Source organism: Platalea leucorodia (assembly GCF_965183815.1).
Source record: "Platalea leucorodia genome assembly, chromosome: 4".
In the NCBI taxonomy this organism is placed as follows: domain Eukaryota; kingdom Metazoa; phylum Chordata; class Aves; order Pelecaniformes; family Threskiornithidae; genus Platalea; species Platalea leucorodia.
In genome coordinates, this window is record NC_138826.1 from 116,897,351 (window position 1) to 116,921,440 (window position 24,090).

The 24,090-nt window shown below is 36.9% G+C and overlaps 1 protein-coding gene across 5 annotated transcripts in view; it reads right to left on the minus strand.

The window, feature by feature from the left end:
• The window catches only part of CACNA2D1 (calcium voltage-gated channel auxiliary subunit alpha2delta 1), a gene marked incomplete at both ends in the record, with an annotated part of 429,826 nt that overhangs the window by 227,025 nt on the left and 178,711 nt on the right, over positions 1-24,090 (minus strand). For all 5 annotated transcript variants that reach the window (XM_082308450.1, XM_082308448.1, XM_082308449.1 and 2 more), the window contains one exon: positions 2,315-2,374. In XM_082308450.1, coding sequence (XP_082164576.1) covers positions 2,315-2,374 — 60 coding nt within the window. The remainder of the gene's footprint in view (positions 1-2,314; positions 2,375-24,090) is intronic.

Genomic DNA, 24,090 nt, shown 5'->3' on the forward strand with positions numbered 1-24,090 from the left:
TACTAGCTAATTTCAAAAGACCGTATCTGAGGATGCTGAATTTTTATTATACAGCAACATTAACCTGCAAATACAATCTTTAGAAGTCTTTAATGTTTACATGCTTCTATTGCTGCAAACTGCACAATAAACATTCATATTTTGAATAAGGTGTTAGAACAGGCACTCTGGCAGTCTTTTGATTGAAACATCCCTTGTAGCTCCGTATAGACCTTGGTATTATGGCCAGCCCTCTTTGCCCTTCCTCTTTTGGATTTGTTCCACTATAGTCAGCTCATATATACTTCCCCAGAAGGAATGTTTGTGATATTTTCTCCTTAAAACTTCATAGGCTATTATTCGGCTGCAATCTGACTGTCAAGGGCATTGCTGATCGTGAGCTCATTAGAAGCAGAAATAGATTGTCCCAAAGAGTTTCTTTCTGCAGTGACTCATGTGCAATGCTGCTGGAAGGGCTTTCATCACCCAAAACCAAACCCTGGACAAGAAATAAACCTCATACAGCATGATGTAGACCATTCATAATGCTATCAGAAGTACTTTAAGAACCCCCATCCACGGAAAGTTTTACAGTATATCTTCTATTTTCCATCACAGCCATTAGGAGAATGAATCTTCCAGTGAAAATTAAGTTTATCAGAAAGATCTGTGTGCAAACTAATTTGAGCAGGCATTTTCTAAAAAGTAGGCCGGAAGAGAAGAAAGATTACTTCTGGCAAAAATGGAGCAAATTAAATTATAAGAGGCTTAATACATTTATTTGAAATTTAATTGCATAACCTAATGTCAAGGTTATTATACAGTGCACACTGTTCTCATCCAAATTCAAAACAGTAAAGCACAAGCTCAGTTTGCAGTTACTTTATTATAAATCCAACCACATTTTTTTTTATTTTATTCTGACCATAGCCTTTGCCTGAGCCACAACATTAATATAAAATCACATTTCAAAATTACTTTGAGATCTCTCCTTGGCAATGAATTCTGATAAGACCAGAAGCCTCTCTGATATGACTGACTTCTACTGCAAGTAAAGGGCAAAAAGAAAACCAAAAGCTGAAACGGTGTCGTTGATATGATGCCAGTGTCTACAGTAAGAAGCAAAACGATTCAAAAGAGCATCTGACTGTATTCACACTGTTCTGCACTGAGTCCCTCAAACCTGCAGGTTTAGTTTTCTATTCAGAACAGAGACAGATTAGCCGAAAAGGTGGCGGTGGCATTCTCATTATTGCATCCCTATGGAATATGCATTCTGTGTTTTACAGTGTATTAGAAGCTGTGCCTGGGCAGAGAGCACACTTAAAAGCATTCAGGCTGTGTCCAGACCCTCTTTGCACTCCTGAAAGCCAGTCACTCTTACCTGAATTATTTGGCCTGACCTTTGGGGTTTTTTTTGTATGTTTGTTTTCAGATCTCCAAGTGTCTGAGGAACACTGGATCAGAAAGGGCATTATAGAAAACCATTGTGCATTTAACTGTGTGCCACTATGATTCTAGTGGATGTGCAAACACAGTCTAGGTTTGTAGCAGCATCACGTAAAAGCACTGTCTGCTTTTATTTCTGGAGGAACAGGTAATGAAGGCATAATAAATGACACTTAGCAGGGAACTGTAGCCTAAAATTAACAGGCTTATAATCAAGCAGCACAATATTAACTTGGCTTGATCGGTAATACAGAATTAATGTTGTACATTTCACAATCATCTCACTTGTCTTTCAGTAAAGGCTGAAATGATTGAAGAAGATAGTTTAGTGTTTGACCAGATTAGGGCCTCTTTCAGTAGTACTAGAATACTGAAGAGATGCAGTTATTAAAGTATGGAAAAGGATTCTAAAAAAATAGTCTATGACTCCCAACATAGTCAGTCATGTGGATAACCAAATCCTTCTGTATTAAGCTTTTTCCTGCTTTTTTCCATCACATAAGCAAAAAAACAACTTGTAAAAATCTCTTCTATGATACTGTGTTTCAGTGCTTGGAGTAGCACACTTTTAACAGGTAGTAACCATCACTCAGATGTCTTCTCTGTAATCATTCCTTGTATGTCAAAACAAACAGATCTCTTGTGTACACCTCAGAGCTACATCCCTGCGGCTGCGAAGCTCCCTATGAGTTTCTGAAGTGAAAAGTCCACTTTATTCTCTAGACACCCAGACTGAGACTCTGTTTACTGAATAAAATAAAGTGCCCATTCATAGTCAAAGACTCCTTCCGTGGCTGATATATAAACAACATGTTTGTAAGAACACAGTCAACATTTCAAAGAGGAAAAGTCCAAGAAGGTTAAAAGAAGAAAAACTGAAACTTACCCCAAACTCATCCCTCCACTGATGTGACGCTTGGTACTTCTCTGCTTCTTTAGCGAGGCGCTGAAGACCAAAGAGAGAGAGGACATACATTTTAGTCTTTACTGATTCTTCACATAGCAAAAAGTCTTTTCTTTTTAGTTTCTTCATATACATGTTTTCTCTATATAATTTTCTATATATGTATGCTTTTTTGCACTTACTTGAAAATTATGTATATTTGAGTAAAGCACCACCTCATTTCAAAAATGCTTTCTCTATTATTTTCTTATTTAAGTTCTGTAATCATGCATTAGAAAACTTAACCTTCATTCCAATATCATTTAAGAAGTTCTAGTTAAATTCAAAATCCATCAAAATACCTTCTCCTTACACACACCGCTTTGCCTTATATATATTAATTTAATCTACCATCGAATGACAAGTATTTACTAGAATCTGAAAACACTGTATTATGGATATTTATTTCTCCATTAAATTAGTTAGCTTCAATTATAGGAAGCACTGACATCCCCTGTGACTATTAGGGACCCATAAAAACTCAGTAATTTGGACTAGCAGTAGTCTGGTCCCATGGACTGAATGTACATTAGCAGTTGGAGAGTAACAGGCATGCTCCTAGAGGGCATTTTTCCCATTTAAATTAAATTGACAGAAATCCAGTTTGTCCACTTAGCCCCATGGGTAGGAATGATCAGATGATGTTCTTGCACATCAGTCTCTTGTACGGACACATCCATTGGGTTGGTGACATGTCTCTCCTCATACAAAATTATAAGTCTTTGAAAAAGCAGCTATTTGTACATGCTTATGAGGAGTTTACTACAATTTTGCATACAAAAGTTGCCAAGCGTAATGTGTGTTCTCCAGCTGAGCTGCACAGCATCCCCAGTGCCGGCAGCCTTGGAGGCAAGCACCCATCCTGAAAGCAAGCAAGCTGACTCAGAAGCAGCAGCTACCTGATGTGAATGTAGTTCATGTGGACTCAGCCATGTCCTAATTGTTGAGTGGCTTACTTTGAGAACTAAATTATTGCATAGGACAATAAAAATTTAGCAACTGCTTCTGGGAAGTCATGGTCCCTTTCTAACAGAAATAGCCTGGCTATATCCACCAGATAACTAGGGATAAAAACGCTTTACCATGTAACAATATGGGCACAGTAAGCCTGATGGTCATTTTAATATTCAGACCAATTCCTACACAAAATGAACGGGTGTTCTAAGTCACATTTTCAGTTCAGTCAACTCTCAGTTCTTGCTAACAACCAAAAGGAATATGACCAGAAAGTTCAGGTAGTCTCAGAAAGTCTCTGCTCTGGATCCGCAGAGATGGTGCTGCCAGAATCTCCCCTCAGCCCCAGGCCGGGATGGCAACCACTATGTTATCTGACCCCACGTGGGCACTCCCACTTCCCTCTCTAACAACTATCAGGATGATAAATTTCACAAAGCAAAACTTAGGATCTTTTCTGTTCTTTTACATTTGCAATCATCCTATATGAACAAAAAAAACTCAACAAACCTGTGTGCTCTGCTGCCAGAAAATAAGTGTCCTCACTCATTCGTTTTATTGTCAATTCAAATGATTCTTAGCTAATAGAAAGCTACTAGCATCTTACAGGCATTGCCAACTGGAGGTACCCTCCAGAGTAGCCAAGTACTACATTTACAAAAGAAAAACTATGATATAATTTGATGCATTACACTGGGAAAAAGCACAGTACAACTCTCCCTTGACCACACTGGACAAACACCTCAGATACCTGCAGTATTTTCAGTTTTCTGCTAATATACTAGAACAATTTTGTCCATCTAATTTCTTCAATCACTACAGTCAGTTCTGTATCTAAATCTGGCCTATCCTCTGGTGACTTCAAGCTGATGAAGTCATGTTTCGCCAGATTGTAGCAAAGCAAGAGATGACACTTACTACACATGTAAATAGCTGCAGTTAACACTGCCCTCAGATTTCCCTCACAGTCTGCTTCGTTACCTTAAGGTACCCACCAAACTGCACTTGTTTCCTACAACAGACAGTAGAACCCAAATGCACAAACTGATAAATGGATTATGAAGGGAAACATATAATGAGCATTAACTTTATTATGAATTTCCCATGGAAAGAACTGCAGCCACACTTGAAATTCCTCATCTTCATCTAATGAAAGGTTGGTAGATTCTTCAGCTAATCTATACTATAAAGCAAAAATACTAAAAGCAAATTAAAAAAGTAAAAGGTTTTCGTTGGTAGGTTTTTTATTGGTTGGGGGCGGGGGGGGGGGGGGGGCATTGGTCTTAAATGGAGGAAAAAAGAATACTCCACATCAAATTCTTCTCCTTGAATAATTTTTCAGTCAGGCTTAAATTAGAATCCATCCTAACTGTCTAAATAACCTGCTAAATAACACCACACGCAATTTCAACAGCTCTTTATATCTTAAAATAGCTTTCAAAATGAGAAGTTGTCATTTGAGGTATGCACACAGAGCATAAGGTTAAAGGTTGTTAAAGGCAGTCAAGCTCATATAAAAGCACGAGCAACCAGTTACGATGATGAACAATGAGAAAACGGCTGTGTTCCTTGACTCATTCAAACCAAAACCTACACATGACCACGAGCCAGGCCTCTGATTACCCAGCTCCTCTCCAGCAGAAGACTTTATCAACATCTATGTGCAGGCTATCATACGGACACAGATCATGCAAGGACTTAATTTTCAAGAAGCAGGTGTTTTCTCAAAAGATATGCGTTGACTGATAGGAAGTCTGTGCATGCAAAAACCAGAATCACAGACTCATAGAATGGTTTGGGTTGGAAGGGACATTAAAGATTATCTGGTTCCAACCACCCTGCCATGGGCAGAGACACCTTCTGCTAGACCAGGTTGCCCAAAGTCCCATCCAGCCTGGCCTTGAACACTTGCAGGGATGGGGCATCCACAACATCTCTGGGCAACCTGTTCCAGTGCCTCACCACTCTCATAGTGAATAATTTATTCCTCATATCTAATCTAAATTTACCCTCTTTCAGTTTAAAGTCATTACCCCTTGTCCTGTCACTAGGAATCATTGTCTCCTGTGTAATACCTTTGATATTTTTAGGAAAGATAAGGGAGGACTATTCAAAATAAATTACAAAAAAATTAAAAAGTATTTCATGAAGCTAAGGTGTTCTGACAAGTTCCTCATTTCTATGCAAGGAGAAATACTACTGCTACAGCACCATGGAGTCTAATGACTGAGATATTCACTGTTCCACAGCGAGTGCTTTGTTAAGACCAAGAGTAAGAAGTCAAGACTTGGGTCAAAAATAGCTAGGTTGTGAAGCAAACTCAAGTTACCTATGCCCCTTATTGTGACACAAGGAGAGACTAATTTTTTGTCTCTCTCAAAGAAATCATGCCTGCTTCCTTTTGAGGTATGCAAATGTCAGGTCTTGCCTTCCCTGTTTTGATGGAGGGATCTCTGGAGAACGCCAACAGAAGAGTAACACAACGGCAGGCTGACACCTGACACTTCCCATTTGCCCTCTCATTACAATGAGAGTTTAATACGGTAACACCTTCTTTAACACCATGACCCACTGCAGTTCCCCACAGGCTTCTCTAGCAAATACTATAATGTTGAGTTCATATTTTTATGAAATAAATTTTAGAAAATAAGCAGAAATGGTTCTAAAACAAACATGCAAAACAATATTTCTGCATATTAGGTTTTAATCATTTCTTACTCCATGCCTGCTGTGAAGACAAAAGTTGTGAGATGTTTTCAGGCCTTGAATGAAGCTCTATTTAACATCATCTTTTTAGATAGAGAGGATGAAAAACCAAACACCACTAAAAAGGGGAAAAGGAACAAAACTAACATGTAACAGAAACATTCTGGCTTACTTCAAAGTATTTTAAAAAAACCTACTTTGTCCAGTCTGCTGGAGAACAAGGATTCTCAGATTATGGCAATGATACTCAAATCACTCTGAAGTAGTACACAAATTGAGAAACCATGATCAGGAAGAGAGGGCTGCAAAAGCTAACAAAATGCTGTAGCATCTACTGCTATGCTTTTGGAGGATGCCCAACAGCTGTGAGATGGTGCTTCTAAGTAAGAGAGCAAAAGGGCTGTTGCTGGATTTAGCCAATGCCATTGACACAATAGCTGATGTCAAATTTAAGGTGCTTGAAAACACTGTTATTAAACAAGCATTTATTTAATAAATGTTCCCAGATGAAACAATTCTTTGTACCTTTTTTTTTTTTTTTTTTTTTTTTTTTAAATTTTAACTTTTTTTAATGAATGAGAACTGCTCTCTCCCTTGCTATTTCCTAAAGATTGTGCAGGGTGCATTATTTTCAGGAATTTTCAAAATACTTAGCTCATCAATAAAAGAACAATTATCTCTTGAAAGACAGCCACTGCCCACAAATAAGTATTTTTAATCAAACTTTGAAAGAAGTCAAGAATTACCTTCCATTAGATTTCCTTAAATCTTTTAAAGAGACTGGTTACCTTTAAAGTAAAACAGCTATTGGGAAAGATAGATAAGATGCAAGTGTTACCTACTCTATCAGCCTATGAACTTTTCTTTAACTTTTAAAGGGATTACAAAAGATTACACACCAAAAAAAAGCAAACCAACAACTTAAAACCCAAAGCCCAGCTGCCTGTCAATCTCAAAACTGTCTGTTTTCGAAGGTCTTGTCCCCAGCTTCCACGTGCAGGTTACTACTCTGAAAGACAGCCTTTGATGTAGCACAGACTGCAAGAAAGAGACCTGAAGAATCTTTATCTGATCTGTAAAGATCAACTCCCTAGAAGGCCTATTCATCTTCCAGCCTTCATTTTTGGGCGCATATGTCATATCTTTATCTCCTCCTAGCCAGCACAGAATTCTGTCAACTAATGGCCCAATTACAATTATATTCAGTACAATGAAATCAATCTTTCTTTTGTGTTTCTCACTGTCCTTTAAGTATTTTATCTTGAAAATAATACGACTACCCCTTGATATATTAAGCTACTACAAAATGTGTAAGCTTAGAGTTATTAGACGTTAATAGCCTCTCAAAGCTTTCCAAAATGCCAAATCCATGAAATTTTTAGGTTATTTTAAGAAGATAAATACCCAGGGAGAATATACTAATATCAAGCTTAGATAGAACAATGTAGAAACATACAATGAACTTCAAAACCTGATTTTAATATGATCCAAATATTCAATCCTGTTCTTGCATGAACAGCATAAAAGCCAAAAGGAGTATGTGTAACAGCAGTTTCAAACATGGTTTTCTTATATGTATCTGAAATACAAATAGGGTTCTTCTGTAGACGATTATGAATTGCACATCACTTACAAGACAGATATATGAGGGAAAAATTTTGTAATACTGGGATAAGGTGTCTGAAGCGTCAATGGAAGACTGATACTGTTATTTCACTGTAGATTTAACACAGACTGGAAGAATTTTAAGGAAAGAATTGCATTTTCACCTCAGTAAGCTGTTACATTCTGTATTAAACCAAATGAGAACTTTTTTTTTTTTTTTTTTTTTTGCCTTGATTCTACTGTTTTTACTTGCACGGACCGTTTTCTTTTTGTAGTAACTCTTGGCAATGAATTAGGCAAATAGCCATGAATTACCCTATTATCCTATTGCATAAAAAGATCACCCAGATTGGCCCAAGGGGGTGCGATTTCAATAAGTAACACTTGCAAACTGGAAGGTCAGTAGCCAAAAAGTGAACTTGGGAGTGCTAATGATAGCAAGATCATAACCCCCATATAATTACACATGGATTTACTTTTCTTTCTCTTTATTTCCATACTCACAGTGGGGCATGGGAGGGGTTAATAGGGACTGATTACCTTTCTACATGTAACTTTTACGAAGATATTTGCTATATGACCTTTCTCAGAAGTGGCCATTCATAATTATCAGCACAAAAGCTGATCTAGATTTGATGAAGCTGTGGCACATTGGTTTTGGTAAAATGGTCCCAATCATAAAACAATGTCTTAGATTGAACTAAACATATACCTGATTTTGCTGATTTAAATTGTAACAACAAGGTTGGATCTCCTCTTCCAAATATATTTTTTTTTTGCTTTTAAAAATATTTTGATCGCTAACACTGTAGCACATAAGTTTCCATGACAATTCATATTTCCCTACCTCAAGTAAGAACTGTTATCCTATGCATTGCTGTATTCCACTATGTAAATACCATAATCCTCAGTATAAGTGTACCCAGAATTTCAATACTCACACACATTTTTTAAGATTGTTTTTAAGATATTTTTAGATTTTTTTTTTTTTTTTACTGTGACCAACAGTAGGTTTTTGTTTTGTGCTGATCTGCAGCATGGTTTTACTTCATGTATTTGCACTGCAGAGTCACAGCCTCTTTCCTGCTCTAGCATCTGTTGTGCCACATGATGGCAACTTGCTCTGTGGTCTGTTAATGAGGGTATATCTGAAGCATATAAGGTCACAAAGAGTATGTTTATAATTGGTCTCCTGTATTCAACATAGACCTCGTAGGATATATTCCCCAGCTACTGCCTGCAGCCAGTTTCACTTTTGTCATTTGAGGCAGGCATGAGTCATATTCATAAGGAGAAAGGGTAGGTTAGACGTCTGCTGACATTGTGAGCCTTGCCAAAGCACTCTTTATATAAATTACTGGTCTAAATTTATAGGTAATCTAACACAATCAGCAATTAGCACCATTCTTTAAAAAAATGATGTTATTATACTTTGGCCCACAATTCAAAATAACGCCTCAAACTTTGTCTTCCACTATTAACCATTACCAAAAACCTAAATTGCTAGATTTATTCTTTTTTCTAATCCAGCTGTAGATTACAAAACTCAACTTCAATTAAACAATAAACAGAAAATTACTTATTTTGTGTGCTTGTCTAATGCATTTTAAGCCTTTTCTGTTTTATTCACATGAACAGTAATTCTATTTCAGACCTTCTTAATCAGTTTTTCTAATAAGACGACCTCATATCCAACACAAGGCTGTCATGTTGGCTAAAACCAAATCTAACGGAAAAATTTATTATCACCTTCCATATATTTAGAAGACAGGGCTTTAAAGAATTTCTATATCTGTTAACAACTGTAATGAAAATCATTATGATTCAAGACAATCTTTATTCCTATTGTTTAATTAAATGAGTGAAGGAAGAATCAAGATGATTCCCACAGAGAAATTTTACCCCTGTAGTGGATTTCCAATTCTGAAGCAGAAAACTTAAAATAAAATAAACCACAGGTTTAAATAAGGTCTGAAATCAATGGGAAGCCAAATCTGACCTAGAGTACTTGAGATTACAATATTTCAGGTGAAGTTAATGCTTTCGAATATGAATAATTGTATTGATTTTAACAGGGAAAACTAAAATAGGGAGACCCTAAATGAATACATCACACGTGGCTTTTGACATCTAAAATGTCATGTGCAATCACCTGTCTCTGACAAAACTGTCATATAAGAAAAGTCAGAAAGGATAAAACCAAAAGACTATTTGGCACAGTAACACTTCTCCACTACATAAAAGTAGCCCTGCTCTAAAACATGAACTAGAAAGAGCTCTTCTCTCCTATTTATTTTTTTCTCTTATTTTGTGGATTTAAGAACTTAACTAATGGTAGCAAATTGTCAAACAGAGAAGACAAAAATGACATAGTGCTAGTACTACTTCTACTCCTAAAAGAGTGCCAAAAGTGGTTTTTAAATATATTATACTAAAGTAGTATTCTTAGTTAAGATTTAGTAAGAATCTAAAAGTAGTCAAATGCAGTTAAGGTAAAACAATCTTTGATTCTGTCCTGGAAACAAATCTCAGAACAGCTGGAACTATCCATCACTGAAAATCATCACCGAAGGATAAATAAATAAATAAATAGATAGACAGATAAATAAAATATGCTAACAAACACTCGTTTAAACTTCTGGAAAAGCAGTATAGCTGGGTAGGTACCCAGGTGACTGCACAACCTATGGAAGTTGCAAAGGGGGATGCTGTCAAGTACCAGTAGGTAGCTGTCTGGACACTTACCGGTTGCCACCTCAGTTTGGTCACTAATGTTCGTAATCCTAACTAGTAAGACCATTGGTACTAGCTGAAAAGAAACGATACATGAGCAGTCGATGGGATAAATGAACTGCAGGTGCAAAAACATTGCTGGAGGGCACCTTTCTGAGTCCCAGAGAATAAGACAAACCAAATACAGTCACAATGAAGAACAGAGGGAGCACAAAATTGTGTTCTATGACTGGTGCACTGAGTCCAGTCCATGAGGTACGAAATATGGTTTGTATGAAATATCCTACAAACTTCGTATGCTGCAGAATGAGTGTACAAAATAATTCTGTTCAACTGTTATTAAACAGCAATAAGGAAATGTACGAAATTCTCATCAGAAGGTAGAAAACCGACACTTCGTTAAAATCTACATTTTCCACATTTATGGGGAGAAGCGGGGAGGAAGGAGGTTCAGTTCCCAAGTCTGAGTATATTTCTAGGATGTGTGCAATCAGGAGATTTGAGAAACTGGGCAATATTATGACAACCTGATACTGCCAAATATGCTTCAGTAAGATAGAAAGAACTGTAGATAAAGTCATAAAGAAAAATGATCAGAGAAGAAGAGTAAGAAATAGTCTGTCAAAGGCATCTTGACATCTAGCAGTGGAATTTTGCTGGAGTGGTGTATAGAATCAGCAAAGACCAATTCTTTTAACATATAATTTATCCTTCTCATTTGCAGAGGTTTTAAACCCTTAGAGCTTATGACATTTTCACTCTAGTAATTCATATGTCTTAAATGCAAGTCACATTAGTGTTATAATTTTAAACAAGCTCAAAGTGAAGGACACGTGCTGAAGCCATTAGACTGCAATTGCCAGCTGCTCGGACAAATCACAAATTGCGTACCACCACCAGCTCCGGTTCACTGCCTGCCTTAGGAAACTCTTTGAAGCTTCACAGCTGAGCGAGTAGCTTCACAGGCACAATTAGACGATGACACGTATACGGAGTAGGCATGCCTGTTACCCTGCTTTTTCAACTGTAGTGTCTGTGTAGTGTTTAGCAACCCAGGGAGAAATCAGGACTACATAAATTTATTTTAGAAATATCAAAATTAACCTACTCCAAAACAAGTGTTCTAAAATGTCAACAATGTAATTTTCCTCTAACTTATAAAAAACCCCCAAAATTTAGATGCAGTTCAGCTTGCCTCACAGCTCCTTTAATATCTACTCATTAAGTATCCACTAACAAAACCCAAACAAAACACCCTTAGCTGCTCAAAATTTATACATGTTAGCAGTTCCATTAAAATCTGACTAGGATCCAAACAGGAACAGACACAACTGAAACACACATGTAGCTGCCTAATTTCAAAGGCAAAAGTAGGAAAAGGAACAAATCAGGGAAACACCTTACTAAGGACAGGGAGAAGAAAACATTGATACAGGTTTGCATCACTTACTCAAGAAAAACACTAATGAAACACTAATCTTTAAACAAATAGGGGATGCAACAGCAGTTGCATTTTGCCTCATTGTATAAACAAACTGAACAACACATTTAACAAGAATGTCCCAGTTTCATATGAGTTCAATAACAATATATCGTGATATCAATGTATATATTGATATAACTTGATAACAATATTCAATATATATTGAATATTCAAATAACTGTTAGCAATTTTTTTGTTTGTTTATTTAAAATCATAGCATTCTGCTAGTTAATGCAATTCACAGAAGTGAACCAAGTACAAAACACTACATTAAAAGAAGTGTAGTGAGTTCTGGATTTACTCACACTTTGTGTGCTACAAAACACATTTGAATGTAATGCTGTTATAATCCCAAAAGAAGATCAGAAAGCTGGCAACTGAAAATATCTGCTGAACAGATAGTCAGCTGTCTCTTTTGGCCACATCATCAGAAATAGCTTTAAGCTCTCTCACAATTTCATAGGTATTTCTATAAAGAAGAACAAAATCCAGAATTTTGAGATATAAGATGAGTGAACAAAGCTCATTACCAGCTCTTCCTCTGTAGAATAGGACTAAATTGTTTTATTTCATTAAGACACATTCATAACCTAAACCAGCATGACAAAAGCCCAAAGTAAGTTAATGATTTATAATAAAACTGAGATAGCACTAAAGCCTACAGTAGCATTTCCAGAAATGGGCCTATGGAACATGTAACTCTATTCATAATAAAATTCAGAGCTTGAATGGTAGAACCATAATGTGAACCTAAAAAAAAATAAAACAAATCAGCACCTTCTCCTAGGTTCTCCAATGTATGAACTAGAATCAATATGGATTTGACTGATTAAAAGTCTGTTAAAGAGTGACTCCACTTCTTAAATATATATATATATATACATATACATATATTTAAAAACACAGCTGAATAACAAATGTGGCTTTAACAAGGCAGGATAGTGTATTAACAGCTTTGCATGTCAAGGAAAAAAAATGGAGCAGGTGGTAGGCTATAGCTGCTGAATAATCAACTTGATCTCATCAACAGCCAGCGGGTGCGAGCCAAGGAAACACGTTACTGTTGGCAACAACAGAAACAAATGGTACATTAATACTGCATGCTCTTTTCAGGCAACATTTCCCTAATGCAAGTAATTCTAGTCAAAAGAAATAAAAAGTGTTTAACTGAGAGTCCTGGAGAAAACTGAGTGCAAAGGAAAATGATCTAGGAGTGAATTGCAACAACGTTATTTATTTTGTCAGAGATAATATGTCAATCATGGCAGCCATGCTGGAAACACACCAAAGCCTCTACTGCTCCTACACCTGGCTTTGCACTGGGGTAACAAGATACTCAAATCTCCTTCATTTCTTTCTTATTACATGGAGTATAATAACATGCTGCTCCTAAAACTTTCCCAAATCTCTTTTAAAAGAGGTGTTGCACTCCCAACCTTCTCTCTCCACTGGACAGGTTCAAGTTTTAACTTTCAAGCATAGCCATGTGATGTTTTTAAAAACAATTCATGTCCTGCATCAATAATTCCTCTTCTATAAAGGACTACATGGAATTTACTATTTTCTTACCCTCCGACAGAAAACTCTTTCAGATTCTAATGTAAAAACACTTTAAAATTAAAAGTAGACAAAAATGTAAGAGGTGAATGATGAAAATGTTGTCTTCTACCCTTCCTCAGTCCATTTAGCTTCTGTAGTATCTTCCCATGTCCTTTGAACATAGAAGAAACTCAGCACTTTCATGCTTCCAGTTTGTACTCAGATACACCTTCATTTCCCTGCTCTCAAATGCAAGTTTTATCCTAATACAGCTACATGGTTTTAAAGCAACAGTTGCTGAACCTATAACATAAAACACTTTTAGTCAATGTGATCATTTCGCATCCAGGCACAGGTCCACCAAAGATATATAAGTAAAGTATTAAGTATACGCCCATAGGGATAGCCATTAATAGATCCATATTAATATATTAAACATTTCAGCAAATGCTTAAATATCTCTCAAGGTCACCAAGTTCCATAAGAACTGTTCTTTTAGGATGAAATCCTGGCCCTACTAAAGTTCATGTGTGGACTTTCACTGTCTTCACTGCGATTTCACTCCTGCTGCCTCAAGCCCTGTGTGTGTGAGATCATGAAATCCATAACCTGAGATATTCTTCTTCTAGATTCAATAATCACCAAGAGCCATGCATTTTTTTGGCCATTATCTCTCTTCAGCATTTCTTGTCATGTCTATGTCATATATTGGACAGCGTATCACCTTTTTCTTCTAGGCAGTACAGTGCGTTTCTGGGCATTCTTGTGATTATAAAGAAAATCTAACCTGCTTCAGGTATACCATTAACATCTTAAGTAAGGGAGCTGGTTCACATTTCTGCACTATAAGATCTTAAAAATGGACTTGCATGTGAAAAAAAAAAAAAAATTTTCATTTTAAAACCTACAGTTTAAAAACTAATGTTGCATGTTGTCATGGCTACAGAAGTATTTAAAATCTTTTCACAACCACTGTGAAGTAAATATTGTTAATATTATTTAACATATAAAGGAAAGTAAAGCAGAAAAGTGAAATGATTTGACTAAAGTCACACAAAACATCAGTGTCAGGTGCTAGTAACACTTAAGTCCACAAGTTTTATCCTCTGGGTGAATCCACTGTATTTTCCTTTCAGTTATTTTCCTCCTTTTATGATTCTATACCTGACCCATATCTATGCTTAAAACATATTTGATTGACTGTCCTAGTGAGTAATGTACATATTTGAATCAACATTCAAATTATAACTTCCATCCAATTTTTACCAAAAAAAAAAAGAAGATAAAAAAATTAAGATATTTTTCTAGTGTTATCCTCACAAGGTGACACATTTGAGAACTACTAGAAGTGGTTTGGGTTTATCCATGATGACTTCCACCAAAAGGTGTTTAATTAGGATGTCTCACACTTTTCTGTGTATAAAAATCTAATTGCCACCTTCTAGCTCAAAGAACACAATCAAGAAGCATTATCCCATTTCAAAATTGCCTAAGCATCTTCCTCATGTCACTTCCACATCTGGTGTTACTTCATTATTTTTTTTCAGTCTTGTGTGCTTCTTTTCTATAAAGGAAATATATTGAACCATACCAACAAATTCAGCACCCTCCAAAAAGTGTGTTTTCTTTTATTCCAGCTAGAGCTACTTGCTGAAAATCATCATCAGAATCAAAATGTGAATTGCAAAAAGAAATATGAAAAAGCTAAAACATAATTATAAAAAAGAGAAACTAGACAGACATGTCAAGAATGTCACAGTACAAGTGTATCTTAAAGCAAAATATGGCAGTACTTTGCCAGCCTGGATGTTTGATGCAGCTAACTCAGTAGGGTGCAGTTGAATGCAGTTGACCTGAGTTGCACCTAAAACCTCACATATCCTGCCCACAGGGAAGAATTTCTTCCACACTCCTGTTAAACTGGCACGTTAGATGGCAGAGATGATTTTCAGAAATCAATCTGAATCTTAAATTAAGAGACCTGAGCTGAGACTTGAAGGGCTGTGGCAGATTGTTAAAGGTTTAGAATTTTTTTAAACTCTACAGGATGTTCCTGTAGGATTTCCTGGAATTGTGTTTGGGCTATATTCTTAAGGAATACTGGAAAAGACATAATTTATGTAAGTGGAAAGGCAGATTCTTCTGGGCTCTGCCCTGTCATATGAAACATTAAGATTTGAGAAGTCAAATACTTCGTGCTCTCATTCATATCATAGGCAGCATTAAAATGTTGAACCTCTACTGCTGGAGCTGGAAAGTGACTCTTAGTGCTAAGGACCAAAGCATCTTACTCTCCTGCATGAAACCAACCTCTAGATTTAGATGTGTGTACTGCATTAGCATGGATTGAAAATGCAGCTTCATCTTCATGTTGCATCACACAATGACTTTTGATTCATCATAGGTTAGTATCCTCATAAATGACAATAAAACATATTCACTTGCAAATAGAACAGAAGCTTCAAGGAAATACACCTCAATCTTAAAGCCTTATTAAATTAAATAACAGCTAAGTTTAATCATATACTGAACTCTTCACCTATGTCCTGTGGTCAGATGGTTTTAGCAAACTGGAATGTAGGGTATAAGGAACCGTGAACTGAGAAAATCACCTACTGCGCAGCAACATGGAGACCCAGGCGAGAAGCAACAACAGGGATCCCTCCCACCATGCTGCCTGATGATAACATCACTCCTTGCAGGTCTGGTTTACGAAACCAGACAGCTTGACGTTCCTTTACAGCTGAACAGTTACATGGTTCAGTTGTGTTAGGTTAAAAAAGGAGATGAAAAATAAGGAAAATTAACTTTAATAAATCAAAACTGTAGACTGCATTTTCAAGTTTTTTTATATTATTATTAGTCACTTGCCAAGTCAGACTTTTATCGCAAGTCTCATGCTACCTTCCTCCAAACCCTAGATTTTGGACTTTGGTATGTTATTCTTATCTGTTTAATTTCATGTGTATCTCATCTTCATCCTCCAAGGGGAAAAAAAAAAAAACAAAAACCAAACCCAAACCCTCAGATATATAACCCAGATAATACTGGGGGGGGGGGAACAACAAAGCAAACAACAAAACTAAACTACAAACAAAAAAAACCACAAAAATTCAGATTTATTAAAATCTCAAGCTTATCAAGATCATAGCATAATTTTGAGGGATCTGGCTTTTTCTTTCAAGAAAAAAAAATCCCTTTGGAACTGGAAATATGAGTAGGCACAGACATAAATCAGCACAACAAATAACAAACTATGTGACAATGTAGCAACCATTCCACCTGGCCTCTGGATACAGACCCATCCCTCCCCGTTACCCCAGCTCGGGGCTGTACCAGCAAGGCAGCAGGACTCTGACACAATCTTTCCATGGGATAGCGGGCAGCCAACCTCCCAAGTGCCCAGAAAGGTGAAAAATATCAAAGAAGAAAGTGGCAATTTCTGCCAGCTCATAATTTTTTACAAGTACAATTCAAAGAGAAGCTACTTAAATGCAAATCTACGGTGGACCTCAGTGCATCCAGTACGCTGTTGCTATCCAACAAAAACCAAAGAGGTTGCTCATGTAAGCATTCCGTTGCTGGAAAGCTCACAGCTTTGACTATCAATTTAACTAGAAACAAAGGCAAAAAATGTCACCAATGTTCTGTGGTGTCTTCATAAAAATGCTGCAGAAAGGAGATTTACTTACACATTCCGTGCCTGAGTTTTACAGGTACTATATGCTCAGTAAGCTGCGGAATGTAGTGCTGTATTATACTACATATGTCCAACTGAGTTTGTAGAAAACATCCTTGCATTGTATTTACATAATAAAGTAAGAACTGTATCATAAAACATATGCTCATTTTCTGAAAATCAGTTCCAGTCAATCTAGAACAGTGAATATTTCCAAACAAGGATTTTGCTTCACAGCATTTAAATAAAATGAAAGTCTTGTTAAACTGAATGTTTTCTCAGGTTGATATAACAGCTTCACAATAATTAAGCTTATTTCAGTGGATGGACATCTCTTCTGGCTAATCATCTCATGTATTTCACATGCAACCAGAAAGGAATTTACATTGGATAGATATTTATGCACTTAGTTTTACATACAAAGAGCTATTTATGCTTTCCTTGAGCAATAATATTTGCACTGGTTTAAGAGCTGAATCTTCAATACACATTTTAGTATTAGCACCCCCATCCTAGCATAAACCTGGTCAAGGGTCTCAGAAAGAAAACATGTTCCAATTTAGAATAGGAGGGTATGTTTGCTAATAATACTTGAAATGTTTATTTTTCAAAGATGCTGTTTCTAGGTATAGCACATTTGACAATGTCATAAAAATACTGTTCTTTCTTATTTTTAAACAGTCAAGTTGTCAGATTTGTTTTAAATGGAATCTGCAACATTGTACCAAAATCTGCTCAGTCAGAAGTAGCTTATTAAACAGATTTGGGGCTGTTAGGTTTTTGTTGTTGTTGTTGTTTTGTTGGTGGTGGTTGTTTTGGTTTGGTTTGTTTTTTTTAATTTATGGAAATAGCAGTGATCAGATAACACCATGAATCCTAAGCAAATTATGTTACTGGTGCAAAACCTCGGTAGATAGTCTGGAGAGGGAAGGAAGGTAAATCTGAGAAGCTGCAGCACAAGATAGCCATGCCATACTTGCCCCTAGAGAAACAGGTAACTTCCAGAAATCAGTGGGACTTGTTAGAGCTATACTGCATCTATAGACAATTTAATTCTGGTCCAAACATATTCTTTCCCCCAAATTTGGCCTGAGCAGAATCTCCATGTTTTTAGCCAGGGATGTAAACATTTCCTACTACCTTAAAATAGATGAGGTGAGCCCAGATCCACTGTCCACTGAAACCTGAATCTTTTATTTAAGAGCCCGATCTGAGGAAGCCTGTGGCAGAAGAGAAGCTAGAAAGTTATCCCCTACAGACCTATTGCTCTATCTATATAATTATGATCACAATTAATTGTTCTGCATTACAGGCTTGCAACACTGTCTTCTCTCTTGCCTGAGACAAAGCAGCCCAATTCCTGGCCAGAAAATAAAGAACAGATTCTCAAACAGAGTAATTCTACTGATCTTCAATACAAAATACTGAATTAGTCTTTTAGGGGTAAGTCCACATCATCTAGAAACTTACTGTAAAGGTATATGGAGATTTCAGTCCAATCTCATCTACACTACTATTATTCGGTTTTACTCCCTTGTCAACTGTAATTTCATATTCTGCATTTAGAACTCCATCATCCCTAGGCATATAAGGATTTAATGTTTGTCACAAAGATTCAATAAACCATATGTGTTCATGTGTATACAATGTCGTTTCTATCTCAGACAATATATGTATGCTAATGTATCTGCGTTGAGAGCTTAACAGCTCTCCAAAGTACCCAGATTTGGTACTTAAGCAGCTTTATGAAATCTAGTATTATGGTTGCCTTACCAGTACTTTTATGCATATTAAAAATACTCCTTACCAGTGTATGTTAACCAAACTGTTCTGTACTGTAAAGAAACCTATTATTTGTTACTACAGCAGGTGTGCTCAGTCTCATTGCCAGCCAGGGGACTCGTTTCTGTGCAGGCGCCACAGAAATCACTGCAGAATTGGAATGTAGCAATACAAAGCAAACTTTTTTATGCAGCTGAAGCCTTTGCATACCAGAACAGAATAGGAATCCCTAAAGAATAAGTGTTCAAACACAATATTAGAGCACATCTTGAAGTGTAGCTTAGCTAATAGCACAGACTGAGCTGAATTGATTTTCTTCAGTTATTTAAATCTCATTATATATGCCCTATTTAATTCCCTCTCCATTTAAATTGATATGAAATATAAAACAACCTCTAAATAATTTAGTGTGAAAAAACATACAAGCTAATTAAAAGCTAAAACTCGAAACCCAAACACATTATAAACACCACTTTTTTTAAGACTTTTTTTTTTTTTCCCCCCCCCCTGTTTTGAAGCTGTCTTTTGTTTTGTTTTGGAGAGACAATGAGTTTTTGTAGTATTTTTTTTCCAGAGTAAAAAGCACTTACAAAGAAGCCCTTAGGTTTCAGTTGCTTTGATTTTATGCTACCAATAAGGGTTTGTGGGTTTTTTAATGTTGTTGAAATTGTAATTAAATGAATAAAACCTAAATGTTTTATTCTTAACCATGCAATGTGATTTTCCATAATTACAAATTACAATAAATGTCATCATGATTATTAATCACTCTCTTTAATTATAACTTGAGCATTTAAATGCCACCTTACAAGATATTACCAAGGTCAGACTTTGCTGGCAGATGTCATTGAGGGGGTGGAAAGGGCAGCAGCAAAAGGGTGCATTAATGCAGCAGCACTTTCCATGAGCAGATCCATGTGCCTCAGACATGTAGAAGGCAATAATTAAAAATAAAAAGTAATCTCCTGTAATTCATGAATTGCACTACTGTATACTTTACTTTTGTGCCAAATAGGTCTTACAACAGATATTAATACATTAAGAGCTGAAGCTCTTCTTGGCCTTCAGCAGTTTTCAGACAAAGATCTTCCTGAGAACATAATAAACGTAAGTAACATCTAATTAACATTTTCCACTCATCTCTATTACCTAGTTTCAAAATTATAAGAATTATCCACAAAAGATTTATGATATTCTGTTACTCTGACTGAAACCATATCATCCTCAATTTTTTTTTCTTAGTTTTTTTTGTAATTTTTAAAGCAGTGTTTCTATCCCTTGAAAGACCTGTTTTCAAACACACATTAAGACACCTATGTTCACATTCTTGCTCAGTGCCATGTACAGAGATCTGCAAATAGTACAGTGCCAAAACTTCTCAGTTCTATTCCTACTCTTTAATTGTTCAATCATAAAATCTATTAATGAAATCTCTTTTTGAAATATGAAAAATGGGTCACAGTTTCTGATAAAATAAAACTGTGATTATTATTTCCAAGAAATAAAGAAATACTTAAGTTACATTATTGCAAATATCACTATTCTTACTTAGCTTCCTCATTAGTAAGAGCATCCTGGAGACAAAGCTCGTCTTGAACCCACTACCATCTACTTTCCAAACTGTTCTCTGCCTCTTTCTCTCACACACACACTCATAAATTGGTGCCTGCAATTGTCTAACCTATAAAGCCAAATCATATAGAAACTGGCCCACCCTGACTTTATATTGGCAATTTCAGCCTTAGATCTCGAATGCAAGAAGAGACACCTACCATTTTTTATTTAGAGAGGAGATCCTTTGTAGCTTAATTAAAGCAGCGTCTGACAGTTCAGAAGATGAGAATTCGCTTTTCCTGCAAGGTCTGACAGCATCCTCAGCTAAAATGTGATAATGCAACTTATGCAAGAAACAGCGAAACATGACATTAAACTTTAGCCCCCAGCTTTACAGAATTCAGACTTTAATAGCCGTATCTTTTTTTATTTCCACTAATTTATTTAACGGAAATACATGACTGCCAACTTTGTAAGCATATGTATCTAGGATCTTTTAATTGAAATTTTCATATACTTTAAAAGAATGCCTGTAATGAACTTTATAACTATTAGCAAACACCAAGAAAATTATTTTCATATAACAACCTACTGTACTTTAGACCTATTTTAGGGAGTCTGTACACATTTACAGTTAAATATCAACACAGCAGTAATTCAACTATAATCCATGTTGATCGGGAAATTTTCAACAATTTTTGGTGGGGTTTTTTGTTTGTTTTGGGGTTTTTAATTTAAAAAAAGCCATTTTTCTGAATGAAGAACTTGTATTGAAAGGACAAAAGTGTTGTCAAGAAAGAGTTCTTCACATCCACAGTAGAATTATTGGTCCAAATAGGCATTACAGCAAGGAATGGGAAAGGGAAAAAGCGGGGGGAACACAAAGGAAAAGGGAGAAAATAAAAAACAAAGAGGGGAGAAAGTATAAAAGGAAAGTAAGTACACATTTAAGATTAAGTTCTCTGGTTCTCTGTGGGTCAAACTTATCCTCCAGATCAAAGAAAACTAGAACTCAGACCACATCTCTTAAAAACTCATTTAAAGGGCCAACTGTGAAAGATAAATTTCTGTTAGATTCGGAATAGAGAAAAAGTGGCAAGTATTCATCTGACAGTAAGACCCACCTACATCTGAAAGTTGTCTTGGTCAGGTTAAGCAATATAATGTATTTTACATGGATTCTTTTATCACACCCTTCAGTGTAATGCATTTAAAAGCAGCAATTTCTTCCCTGAGGCATGTACTACAAAAATAAATATGAACTCCCATTCACCCTAGTTTATATGAAATGAAAAGAGACATTCTTCACCAGTTTCCATGCAAAGAACGTGCGTGTCTAAAATTTTAGTCCTTCCAGGTGTGGCTAATAATACCTTAAAGATACACTGTGCCAGAAACAGTGTCATTTACTTCCAATTGACTAAAATGGATGATATGAAGGAGCTATCCTACAGAATACACAATGAATTTTATTCCTTTTCTTTTCTCCTCCAACTAGCTGACACACTGAAATACTGGAGAAAAAAAAAAAAAAAAAGAAAAAGAAAGGGAAAAAAAAGGGGGGAAAAAAGAGTTTTTCTATTATGTCTGTTCTCAACATAGTTTTGATGTTTTACCATTTTTCATTTTCCAAATTCTGTGATATTCTAGACCAAGCTTGTGCTCCATTCGAGCTTGCTGGCTGTTCAGGGATGACTCTTTATACTCCAGCAAGCACAAAGCATGCTGTTTTGTTTTCCAGGAACAACAACTGGAAATATTGCTGCGGCCAAATCCTCTAGGGTATGTGCCACCCCCATAACTCAGAGACCCACAGGAACGGACCTGTGGTCCCTGTCAAGTCTCAAGAGTCAATCTTAGGGCCATACCAAGTGCTAAAACACCTGGCAAACTCAGTGAAGTGTGAAAGGTGGAAATATTGCTGGGACTACATTTTATCACACCACTAATACCACCTGGCATAGCACAGACATAGTGAATGAGGCCTTGACTCTGCTTATTCCAGTCCCTTCCACAAGAAAATAATTGGTAGCAAATTGTCAGCTCACTAGGCACTGCAATTCTGGCCAGTCCTAAGCTGTCAGTACAAGAAAGCAAAGAGTCCATCTTCCTTGCTCTCCACCCCTACGCAGTTGATAAGCACTAGGAATTATCCTTGCTTTAAATGCCAGACAGCACACGGATGCACAGGGCTGTCACTGGGAATACACATTCAAACACTATTGGGTTTTCTCACAACAAAGTTCTCTTTTCTTAACATGCATGGATGGAGAAAGAGGCCAGATTTAATGTGAGATTAAATTATAATAAATTCACCATAATTGTTTTTTTAATGAAATATTTTGTTTATCAGGAAAGCAACTGAGGATAAAAATTATAATGAATCTCCATACCCTGCTGCATACAATTTCTTGGTAGAAAAGCATCCAATGAAAATGAAAATGAGAGATGGAAGCTGCTCAACAATGCTGAAGGCATGCTCTCTTGCTTCTTTTTATTCAGTAAAAGCTGTCAAAAATCCACATCCTCTGATGTACTTGCATTTAGCATAGGGGCTTGTCGATTATTTATCGCAGAGAGTTCTGTCACACTGGGATTAAGATGTCCTAAAATTCCCAAGAGGGCAATTCATCATAACACAATATAGTGTGTGAATAATGGACACCCACAAAAGGCTCAGCTGACATGATGGAAGTGAATGATGGGTGAATTGAGGTCACAGGCTTGATGTGAAGACATCGGACACTGTATACCAAGGCTGTCAGTCAAGCCATTAAAAATGAGAAAGTACATGAATATGAAACAGCAAACAAACAGATTGGCTTTTGTTTCCTTGTTCCTAACTGCTTAAAGAAAATAGATGCTAGAGCTAATGAACACATCCGCACTGTGTGCCAGTGCACTTCTACAGTGGCTGTTACAGCTCCCAGTCAAAGAGAAATATCCTGTAAATGTTCCAGTTATGGATTAATAAGGCCAAGTGTGGGGCTTTCTTTTGCTAGGGATAATATGGTTTATGTTGGATGGTCACATCCAGGCGGTAGGGGTCAACAGCTCAATGTCCAGATGGAGATCTGTGACAAGTGGTGTCCCTCAGCAGTCCCTATTGGGACCACTACTGTTTAATATCTTCAAAAATGACATAAACAGTGGGATCGAGTGCACCCTCAGCAAGTTTGCAGACAACATGAAGCTGAGTGGTGCGGTTGACATGCCTGAGAGATGGGACGCCAACCAGAGGGACCTGGACAAGTTCAAGAAGTGGGCCCATGTGAACCTCACAAAGTTCAACAAGGCCAAGTGCAAGGTCCTGCACCTGGGTCAGGGCAACCCCCAGTATCAATACAGGCTGAGGGATGAAGGGATTGAGAGCAGCCCTGAGGAGAAGGACCTGGGGGTACTGGTGGATGAAAAGCCGGACATGAGCCAGCAATGCGCTCTCGCAGCCCAGAAGGCCAACCATATCCCGGGCTGCACCAAAAGAAGCATGGCCAGCAGGGCGAGGGAGGTGATTCTGCCCCTCTGCTCTGCTCTGGTGAGACCCCACCTGCAGTACTGCATCCAGCTCTGGGGTCCTCAGCACAGGAAGGACATGGACCTGTTGGAGAGGGTCCAAAGGAGGCCACAAAGATGATCAGAGGGCTGGAACACCTCTGCTATGAGGAAAGGCTGAGAAGAGTTGGG